The sequence below is a fragment of the Neolamprologus brichardi genome, chromosome 22 (genome assembly GCF_056152115.1).
Source record: "Neolamprologus brichardi isolate AB-2024 chromosome 22, ASM5615211v1, whole genome shotgun sequence".
In the NCBI taxonomy this organism is placed as follows: Eukaryota; Metazoa; Chordata; class Actinopteri; order Cichliformes; family Cichlidae; genus Neolamprologus; species Neolamprologus brichardi.
Window position 1 is genome coordinate 5,062,099 of NC_142124.1, and position 11,505 is coordinate 5,073,603.

The following is an 11,505-nucleotide window of genomic DNA, read 5'->3' on the forward strand; positions in this document are numbered from 1 at the left end:
CCTCTAATTTGTATTTGTTGTTGGTTGTGTAACTGTTGCATAATTCCACTGTTTATATACATTTTAATTACTCTCCACATACTGCTCAGAGACCTTACAGTTGACTTTTATCTGTTTCTGTCCCTGCAGGATGTCAAGCTCTCTCTCTCTCTCTCTCTCTCCCGTTCTCATTCCCCTGATTGCAGAGATTACTGACATAATCTTCTGTCCAGCATTTGAAAGCATCTGTCTGAACATCCAAATCTCTCTGTGAATGTAATTGTTGATCCTTCTTTTTTCTTTCTTTCCTTGATCTACTGTATCTGTGTCTGAGGGACCCAAATGAACCATTAACAGGTACTGTGTCACGGCTGGGGCGGCAGTCGTGTGGAGGTGAGAAGGAGGATCCAAATAGCAGCCAGTGGTGGAGGTGCAAGTGAGATTTATTTACAGTGAGTAATAACCAAGAAGCAGGCAGAAGCGAAACATAAACCTAGACTGGGAAAACTAACACAAAAGGAGGACACGGGGCGAGGAGCAGAGAGACACGGTGAAACACGGAATAATGCTGAGTACACAGAAGATTCACAGAGAAACACAGACGACGCGACGAGGAGCACAGGCAGACACGCAGTATAAATACACACCAGGTAATTAGGAGATGAGAGACAGGAGGGCAACACACCTGGGAGAAATCAGAGCCGACGGGACAGGGGAAACGTAAACTGAACCCACTCACATCCAGTGTTGGGAAGGTTACTTTTAAAATGTATTCCATTACAGATTACAGAATACATGCCCCAAAATGTATTCTGTAACGTATTCCGTTACGTTACTCAATGAGAGTAACGTATTCTGAATACTTTGGATTACTTAATATATTATCATGCTGTTTACAACTACATGAATGTACTATTGCTGTGATTTATTACTGTTACTGAAGGTCCGCGGCTCCGAACCGTAGTAAAGGGACCTCTGGCTAATACGGTGGGTTCTGTGTCGGGCTCGTAGCCGAAAACTAGCTTTACTTTGTTGTCTGGGTCAACTTTGCTAGCAGAGACAGAGAGAGGCGTTGAAAGGCTGCTCCAACAGAACTTATTGTTTTTGGAGGAAAACACGAACACAGTGTACAGTCGAGTCTTAATAGCTTACTTACAACTGGGCTCGTCAGGCTCTCTTCTTGGCTGCAGTGGTTATTATTATATTTACATGCTTCCAGCTCCCGTTTTTTCCTTTTCCTCGTACTTTTCCTTTTTCTCCCTCCCTCGCTCACAGACACATAACGGGTATGGCAGTCCATTCTCCCTGCAGCACGGACTACACTGCCTATGATGCTACATTCTTTAGAGCTATGCCTGTAGCATTCTGCCTATTAGCTTAGCACAACAACAAAAAGGCCTCTCTCACCCAGGAAACACGCAGAGAGAGAGCGTCACCCTGTAACCATGGCAACCGTAACGCTGCCGCCTGGAACAACAGAACGTAGCTGTCAAACAAAACCCAAACAGTCCTGACCCGCCACAAGATGAAACAGGGAAGTACCGCCGTGTAATCCATTTATTCCAACAAAGTAACTGTATTCTAAATACCACCTTTTTAAACGGTAACTGTAACGGAATACAGTTACTCATATTTTGTATTTTAAATACGTAACGGCGGTACATGTATTCCGTTACTCCCCAACACTGATTACAAGTGACGAGTCCAGTCATGCAATGAATGTGCTTCATGTTTATTCATCACCTTAAAGTGGAGAGAATTTTATACAATCATGCAAAAACAGATTAAAAATAAAAACATACATACAGCAAATGTGATTGCAAACTTGTGTTATATTATTTGTTATGTATTGTTGCCCCTTGAATACATTCACATCATTTCTAACATCCAACGAGTCACTGAATTACATCAAATCCCTGAAGAAATGTAAGGCTTGAAAAACAAAATAATTTGTGCAATTTTATAAAATCAAACTGTGTGTGTGTTTGTGTGTTTAAATTTCAGTTGCCTAAAGTTATATGTACTTCCAGCCAGGAACAACTGTAAGCTAACTCCATGTGTAAGACATGTAGAAGGGCAAATCTAACAAATGTTACATCATAATATTCAGATTCAAGTATTAAACCCTATTCAAATATTCACTTGCCAATATAATAATCCCAACTCCCAACTTTGCAGCTCTGTGCAGCTTGCATCTGCAGAGTTTATGCCGCCATGTGGACAGAAACATTACTGAGATAGGATGAAGATGTTGCTGTGGTAACTCTTACAGTAATAAACCACAACACTAACAGTTCGGGCTCTTTTGCTCCCTACTGGTCCAGAAATTGAAATTCTCATACTGTAATAGATGTAGTACTGAAAATAGTCTAGAACCGATTTGAAACTTCATTTTTACAACCCCACATGTACAAAACAGCAGTTAAAGGTTAAAGGTGTATCTGTGCAAGTCCTGTGAATTTTTTAAAATATCTTTTATTGTAGTTTTAGTGAGATAAGTCAAATCTGCCGTGGAGAGATGTTTGTCGAGGTCTTCTGCCCCGAGAAGTCTTAGCAGAGTGAGTCCTCTCGCTCCTCCTGGAGGGCATAATTTATCTCGTCCATCTCACGTTCACAATCTTCACATCCTTCGGTGCCGCACCCTTCCACCACAACCACATCATGAGGCTCTGCCAGCTTCCCCCCTCCTACTCCACCTGCTCCCATTCCTCCCCCTGCTCCACCTCCCATCCCTCCCATTCCAACACCATTTCCCCCAGCACCTGCCATAGATGGCATTCCTCCCAGTCCCATCCCAACGCCAAGATTTCCCATGCCTCCGACTCCAATTCCTCCTCCACCAATGAGCAGTGCTCCCCCAGCGCCACATGCCAGAGGTCCAACAGCTGGTCCCACTCCTCTGGGCCACATTGGGTCCATTAGAGCCCCCTGTTGTCCAAGCTGCATCAGCTGACTGACGGAGTAAATCCCTCCCGGCCCAGCTCGAACAACCTCCTCGTAGGAGGGGACACTGGTGGTATTTCGGGCCTCCTCCAGCCTTACCCGAGCCCGGTGCTTCATCTCAATGATGGTCTTGGTGTAGGAGTTCAGTGTGGCCACAGCAGCTGCCATGCAGCAGCTGAATGAAAGCCATGCCAAGCTGGAGAGGGGGAAAGATTGAATCTACTAGTATGATGACCAGCCAATACAAAAGGTTGTGTAAAGATTCGATCAGATCAGAAAGTGGTACAGTCAAGTTCTTTAAAGTGTATAACTACCGAAGCTTGGAGAGACAGCATCTATAACTGTGGTCAGTTAGTTTACATCCACTCACCACGGGCAAGAATGTCATGGAAATTTGGGGCTTTTAATTGTTTCTTTGAAGGTTTCTTTTTCCAAAGTGGAATGACAATAAACCATACATTTTAATGATTAAAAAAAACAAGAACTGGATGCACAAGTTTGAATTTATTTGAAATTTTCTCTAATCCACACATGGTCAGGAGCATCAATGAAGTCTCAAACATATACGTACACTCTCTTCAAATAAGGCCTATTAAGTTCAAGAACAGCCTGGGAACCACAAAGGCTCAAGCCTCCCATGAACTGGAAACCAGTTTTACATTGCCATGGACTGAGAGTACAGACCAAGAGAGATGTCCCAGGTCCCAAACCGACACCTTCAAGCTAATCTGAAATTTTCAACTGCCCACACGGAAAAGCCAAATTCCTCCTGGAGAAAGATTCATGGTCAGATGAGACAAAGATTGAGCTACAATGATACTAGGAATCGTTTGGAGAAGTAAAGGTGAGGCATTCAAACCTCGGACAACTATACAAACTGTTAAGCATAGTGGTAGAAGCATCATGCTGTTTCCTGTCAGTGGTACTGATACATTTCACAAAGTGGATAATAAAAATGGAGGAATATGTTCAAATTATTCAACTTTACCTCAAACCAACAACTAGATGTTTGCACCTTAGATACAAATGGGCGTTTCAACAGAACAATGATCAAAAACACACATCAACACTGGTTTTGAAATGGACAAAGCACTACAAGCGCTATTAGCGGCCAACAAAAAATCAATAACCAGAAAGTGGTTAAATCCAACTCCGCCAACACTTGAGGATTGGTTTAATGTGGTTTCCGAAATATTTAAAATGGAAAAATTGACATTCTTTTTAAAAATTCGAAAAGACGAATTCTACAAAATATGGAATAAATGGATTAGCTTTGTGTCCCCCATCCGCCCTGAATTTAGGTAAGACCAGCCCTGAATTGGTGTATCTCCCATGTATCGTACAATGTCAGGTTGACCCTCAACTTCATAATATGTACCTAATGTAGTCTTTGTAAATAAGTTAAACATGCTGCATTATGTAACACACTGTCAAGCCAATGAGTTAATTTTATTTTTTTGCTATCAGAATGTAAAACAAAAGAAAAAAGAAAAAGTTTTTTTTCTTTTTTCTTTTTTTGACTAAATAATGTCAATGCACTTTATTGTAACAAGTCCCTTTTTTTTTCTTCAATAAAAATATAATTAAAAAACTGAAATGGACAAAGCAACTAGCATTATGCACCTAGAATGGCCTACCTAAAGCCCTGACCTCAACCATGTTGAAAATCCAACAAATCAGCCAATGAGATTGGTCAAATATCTAGAATAGCTAGAATTATGCCAGACGCTTGTTGATGGCTACCAAAAGTGTCTGGTAAGGGACATTTAACCAGATATTTGTGGCAGTATATGTATCTTTTTGAGCCTCTATGCATGCTTCTGGCCCCGTGTGGATCACAGAAAATTCCAGATAAATTAAAAACTCGTGCTCTCAATTATTGTTTTTTAAAGTCGTTAAAGATGTGTTCTGTGCAATCATTTGACCCAAGAAAAAGAAATACAGAAAAATAATTAAAAGCCACCATGCCAATCATTCATGTGAACTCCTGACCACAGCTATAGGTTAGTTTTTGTCACAGCTTTCTGTATAGCTTGCTAACCAGATAATGTTTACACACCTTGCAGATATAAAATATTATGACAATATTGGGTGATAATCAAACTCTGTGGGATATTTCATCTAATCTGAAGATTGTTGGGGAATATTTTACTTTAATACAGAATAATTACTTTGGATTAATTGAAACTTACGCAAAAGACCAGCCGTAGTCCCAGCTCTGTGGCCTCCAGTCTTTAGGTCCGATGCTCACAGTCATCTGAAACACTGTTGTGTACATCATGTGAGCTACCATTCCCATCATGCCTGGGAGAGGACAGAAACATGGAGATACGGTTACCTTTGCTGCAACCTGAAAAAATATGGTTAAAAAATAAAAAAGTAAGATGAAATAATTCAAATTTTGGAGGTTATTATTGTAGGAATGACTGAAATATGGCAGTCCTGCCATCCATCCATCCATCCATCCATCCAGTAAACCATCCATCCAGTCATCCAGTCATCCATCCATCCATCCATCCAGTCATCCATCCATCCATCCATCCAGTCATCCAGTCATTCATCCATCCAGTCATCCATCCATCCAGTCATCCAGTCATCCATCCATCCATCCAGTCATCCATCCATCCATCCAGTCATCCATCCATCCATCCATCCATCCAGTCATCCAGTCATCCATCCATCCATCCATCCATCCATCCATCCATCCATCCATCCAGTCATCCATCCATCCATCCATCCATCCATCCAGTCATCCATCCAGTCATCCAGTCATCCATCCAGTCATCCATCCATCCATCCATCCAGTCATCCATCCATCCATCCATCCATCCAGTCATCCATCCATCCAGTCATCCATCCATCCATCCATCCATCCATCCATCCATCCATCCATCCATCCATCCATCCATCCAGTCATCCATCCATCCATCCATCCATCCATCCATCCATCCATCCAGTCATCCATCCATCCATCCATCCATCCATCCAGTCATCCATCCATCCATCCAAGCTCTACTTGGAGCCCCTCCTGAATAACTGAGGTCCTCATCCACACGCCCTCTGAAGGAAAGTCATTTCCACCATTTGTATCCAACCCTTTTCCTCTTGAGGTTTTTAGATCAAGCAAGCAAGTGCCCACAGCCTTTTAGGACTCAGAAAATATTATTTGCTCTCACCTGAGAGGACAGTGCACATGGCTGCAAAGGCATTGATCTTGAGGGCGTTCATTTCCCTCTTGGCGCAGAGGCACAGTGCTTCCACACACATCAGTAACAAGCCCATAGCCAGGAGACCGATGTACATGAACTCACTGATGACAGACAGCCAGAGCACACCTGGAAGCATTTAAGGACATAGAGACAATTTCTTCAAGTTAAATATTGAAGATTTTCTCTGTTGTGAGATGAAAATTTGGTGTCGGACCAACCTTGTGTCTCTCCTGGTGTCAGCTCAATGAAACTTCGACACTTTTCTTCCTGATCTGCACCTAAAAACAAGGGTTAAGAAGTTTGTTATATTATCAACAATGTTTACAGGGGTCGACCTCTTTTATACAAACTAGGTTTGGGGAGAATAATCCTTTGTAAACACTGAGAGGCACACACATACTTAAAGGTCAAATTTAAAGCTACAATCAGCTTTGAACCACAATCAGTCATAGTTGCAATCATTCCATCAAAGGATATAAGACAGTGATTGCTTTCTGTTTACAGGATACCCAACATCACTCTGTATATGCTTTTATTTGTGTGTGTTCATAACTATGTAGCCCATATGGCACTTGACAACAATAACAATGTTTTCTTTGGTCTCTATTATCATTTAGTTCGTGAAAAGAAGAAACCCCTTCAAGCTTCTTTTGCCATTAAGAGAGGATGGTTGCACTTTATTGTGTGACTCACATGTGTTAACTCAATACTACCAACAGTTTTTCCATCAGTTTTTTGCATAGCAACAATAATCCAGGCTTAGAAAGCAGCTTAAATGAGGTGCACTATATTAAATGATAGATTTGGACTCTGAAAATCCACAATCCCGATGCTGTGAACAAAATGTATTCAAATCTTCCTCTGAAGCTGAGTCAGCGAGATCACATGGGCATTTTCCAAGTTTGCTGTTTGTGTTTTATTCGTTGGACAGCATGTCCCTGTTGAGCTCCAGTGAAAGGACATTAAAAAAGAGGGAATAATAATTTATACTTAAAGAGGCTGGCATCTCCACTTGATTTGTAAAGCTTGGATAAAACCTCGCATGAAGATTAAAACATATGAATGTGTTTGTGCGTATAAAATCTTTAGACTTGTCCCCTCATGTTGAGATGTGTCCTCACAGAAAGCACATCTCCAACTTGTCCTCATCAACCAGATTGCCAGTGACTGTTAAAACAAATAATATAGATTCCTGCAAAAAAAATTTCTAATTTGCACAAATCTGTGAAGCAGTTAAAACACAGACAGAGGAAGAGGTGAGGTTCATTCTGTGGGACATCTGGATTGATGCAAGTTTCACAAGATTTAAGAGTTTAAGAGTCTGCCAGGCTTTAAGTTACATACCTGAGCACTGCCATTGCAAGGTGGCCTCATGACCAATAAGGTTACAGCTGTGCATGTGATAATAAATGGTTCAATAAAATTATTTGCCAGGTATTTGTGCATAAAAATACTCTGCAACACTTATTAATTGTTCTTACAGTGAAGGCAGGAATAATCTAATGGCATACTAACTGCATTATTAGCTCCACTGACTGTTTACTAGCTTTTAATGCTCCTTTGACCGTGGCTTGTCCTTGAAAGAGGACAGACAAATCGAGGAAGTATTTGCAGATCACACCAAACTTTCACCCGAGACACTCAGATTTTATGCTTTTTGGATTTATTTTACTTATTCCTTATTTTTTCTTTCCTCTTAGTTTTTTATTTATTTTGAATAATTTTAATATTAAAATGCGTTCCAGCCACTTTCTAGTTTCAATTTCACTTGCAAGTAAAAAATGCTGTAAACTTTAGTCACAGGGTTTCATGCAGGCTCTGTTTATTCATAGTTATGTTTACTGCAGTCTGAAGAGGCTATTTTAATTAAAGCACACGAACAGGGTTAAAATTATATTTGGAAATCTTCTGTTGCCCATTTTTAACTGATGTTTGATGCATTTTAATGTATGTATTAACTTATTCCTCCCTTTAGTTTTTGGGTCATTACGGTAATAAAAATGTTGTAATTAAACTTGTTTTAAAAGGTAATTTATTTCCACCTCATTTACTTTTACATAGCCCCTTTGACATGAGAGTGTCTTCTTGAGATTATGAAAGAAATCAGTTGAATGTTGCACGGAGACTTTTCTATGGAGGTTATTCAGGCACAGAAATCCCCCAGTTATTCGATCCCTGATCAAAGTCTGTTCCACTCACCAACCTTCATTGTGCTTCTCGCAGGACAGCCAGAAGCCGGTGTGGAAGTATCTCAGCATGTACTTGTCCTCCCCTGTCTCCCAGATGTAGTGGACAGCGTTGGCCAGCTGCTTTTTCCTTAACTTGGCCAGCTCCTCCTTCTGCTGAGGAGACAGCGTGACATTGGAGGCTGGGTTCCTGGGGTCTGGGGTGGGCATCTCTGGATGAAGAGGACAGGAGTTTTAGGGGGACAAAAACAGTATAAAAACCTTTTTGCTTGAAATGAGCAAACTTAAGTAATTAAAAGAATCATTTGTGTTCTTGTTTTTTTCCAAGGAGCTTTTGCTCTAATAAAACTAGAGCTGCAGAAACATGAGAAAAGTATGTCAGCAAACAGTGCTATAAATCCTGAAGTAGGTCGCCTTTGGGTCACAGTGTGTAACACAATCCAGCCCTGAAACCTTGTTCTCCGTGTTATCAGCCCTTCTTTTATGTAATAAAAATTAAACACTACCCAGAGATAAAATTGGTTTAAAGCTGAATGATGGTAAAGTGGGTTAGCAAATCCAGACAACATGCAGCTGCTGCCATAAAGTGCTGAGATAAGCAACAAAGCCGGGATTATGTGAATCTCTGGCAATAAAGTCTAAAAATACTTAAACCCAAGCAGCTGTGGAGATCCTGTAATAGTAAAACTACTAATGCCCTACTGTAATAAGCAAACAGGAAAATAGTAAAAGTGACAGGGAAGCCTGGACGATCCCACACCCCACAACAACATCACAGATGCATTTTGAAAAAGATCATTTTTGATGACTTGTGGCGTGCGACAACACTGTGGTGCACTGAGAATTCCTGCGCTCGGACTTTCTGCACAAACTGCACGTGCAGCCGAGAGAAATGAGAAATCCAGCTGGCAGAAGGCAAAAGAGAACTCGGAGAAAAAGAGATAATTCATGTTTAAACTGACCTCAGGGTGAAAGCACTTTCTTAGAAGCTGGTTTTCATTCAATTAGGCATGTATCAAATGCTCCACCTGTCTGGAGTAAGTAGTGAAGACAGCTTAGATTTGTTATATGCTCTTCTGAGGTGTCTTTAAACATCCATCAAAGCTAGTTAACATAAGCAAGACATTTTGAGAACTCTGTGCTTTGACCCACGTGTGGCCCAGAACTTTTGCATAGGTTATGGAGAAGGTCTGGTCATGACAACCTAAATTTGTACCCACATAAGGAGGTGGAGCCAGTGTCAGGTTTGGCACACGGCACAGTAAGGAAGCTATACTGGAAAGGGGAGCACCCATTTCTAATGGGAGCACAGCAGACACCGTCGAATACTCAAATAGTTGTTTTCTTCTGAGTGAAGTGACCTGGAAACAGCAGCGTGGCAGGCACATAATAAGAGCTCTTTAAATTCTCTAAGGAAAGGAGCTCGAATCCTTTATTATCTCCCTTAACTCATCCTCCAAGAAACCAAAGGAGACAATGCTGTCCCATAATTCTGTCATGAAGGAGATGAGGACTCAAAGTGCAGGACTCACAGACTCAGGGGATGAACTCAAAATCACAGCTTTATTTGCTGGACACAGAAAAATGAGCATACAAAGTAAACTAAGCTAAACTGGGAAACAATGAACTAAGAGACACAGGGAGATCCACACAGCAAGAGAGACAACGCGACACTGACTCAGAGAAACAGGGTTTAAATACACTGGGAAGTAACGAGGGGAATGACACACAGAAGGAGACAAGGGAGCAAAGTAGGAGACACTCACATGAGACACAGACCTTCAAAGTAAAACAGGAAGATGCAAACTAGACTAGGGGAGACAGAGCAACTAAGAAACACAGACAACACCAATAACAAAGAGACACAGAGAGCAGCTACTAAATACTCAGAGAACTAAACAGAATACAAGAAAACCAAACTAAGACACTAAAGAATAAGCTGGGACAACAAAGAGAACTAAGAACATAATACAAAAAACTCAGAGGCACAAGAAACTCAAAACACTGGGTCACTGACCCAGGACCGTAACAAATTCATAGTGACACTGCATCAAACAATGAGCAAAACAGATGACGCAGATTATGTAAATGTTAAAAGTGAGTTTAACCTTTTGTGTCATAACCTGCAGAGATGTTTTTAGATGCAAAACTATAAAGATTAGGTTGCTATGATAAATATCTGCATCTTAGCAAGTCGTTGCCTTCTGTAAAGAACGTCGTGTGTGAATTTATGAGTTTGTATCAGTTGTCTTCTCAGTTTGTTGCAAACTTAAATCATTTTAATTTTGTCACAAATATAGAAATCCCTAATAGTAAAGGCCAGAGTTACACTGAATCATCCGTCCAACTGAAAAATAAAATATCCGTGGATGATTGTTTGGTTTTATATGACCGGCAGTAAAAGAACAAAGCAAGAAGTCTATACAGCAGTATTTAGTTTCACCTCTTCAGACTAATGTCAGCAACATCCATCGCATGATAAATAAGTTTAGTGTATGTGCAGTCGGAGCCTGAGGATTTCCATCAAGATCAAAATTACAGAAATATTTTATTTTGGTTGATTTGTGGCCTATTTGATCACAGCTAATCCCAAAGTACGGAAAACTACAAAAAAAGGAAGTAAAACTACCAACAGTGCAAATAAAGTAAAGTCCTTCAGCTATCCTAAAATTCATTTTTTTAAGAAAACTATGCAGATAGTTGTGTCATTACTTCTGATTAAACTACATCTGCTGTTACCATCAGTGACTTCAGCTGTTGCCAAATTAACCTTGAAATCTTTGAAATGTCCAGAACAAGCACTGTGTGGCCCGTGTGTCTTACCTGTGGTGTACGGCTGGCTGTTGTTCTGCCCGCAGTTTTTCATCTTGACTGGCGACAGGCAGACCGGCTTCACCACCTTGTGTGTCCCTTCGCACCAATAAGAGGTGCAGAAAGCCCAGACGGACAGCGTGAGGGCCAGAGAGGTGAGGAACAGCGACAGCAGGGAGCGGTTACGTCTGGACATTTTCTCCAGCATGACTGTGTCTCGACTCAAAAGCAGCCAAATGAGAAATGAAACGGTTTTGGCAGGTGTGTGTCAAAAAATAGCTGCAAGAGCCAGACAGGTTCTGGTGACCTGTCTGGAGCAGAAGATTGGGGAGCTTTCTGCGATAATACAATAGAGATTGAAAATAAAGTGGTAGGAA

The 11,505-nt window shown here is 41.0% G+C and overlaps 1 protein-coding gene across 1 annotated transcript; it reads right to left on the reverse strand.

The window, feature by feature from the left end:
* Positions 1 to 2,151: 2,151 nt before the first annotated feature.
* On the reverse strand, positions 2,152 to 11,432 carry LOC148096621 (germ cell-specific gene 1-like protein). Its single transcript, XM_087835390.1, has 6 exons — positions 11,141 to 11,432; positions 8,335 to 8,529; positions 6,350 to 6,409; positions 6,099 to 6,257; positions 5,115 to 5,226; positions 2,152 to 3,118 (listed from the first exon to the last, which is right to left on the reverse strand). Exons 1-6 carry the CDS (start codon positions 11,334 to 11,336, stop codon positions 2,530 to 2,532), a joined length of 1,311 nt encoding a protein of 436 aa, XP_087691516.1. The 5' UTR covers positions 11,337 to 11,432; the 3' UTR covers positions 2,152 to 2,529.
* Positions 11,433 to 11,505: the final 73 nt, after the last annotated feature.

Excerpts from the sequence above, each read along its gene's own strand:
- LOC148096621 (XM_087835390.1), bottom strand. The coding sequence starts at position 11,336 with ATGCTGGAGAAAATGTCCAGACGTAACCGCTCCCTGCTGTCGCTGTTC. Across the intron at positions 6,410-8,334 it reads CTGCGAGAAGCACAATGAAG|GTGCAGATCAGGAAGAAAAG; the intron begins GTTGGTGAGTGG and ends CCTTGTTTTTAG. Across the intron at positions 5,227-6,098 it reads CATGTGCACTGTCCTCTCAG|GCATGATGGGAATGGTAGCT; the intron begins GTGAGAGCAAAT and ends GTCCTCTCCCAG.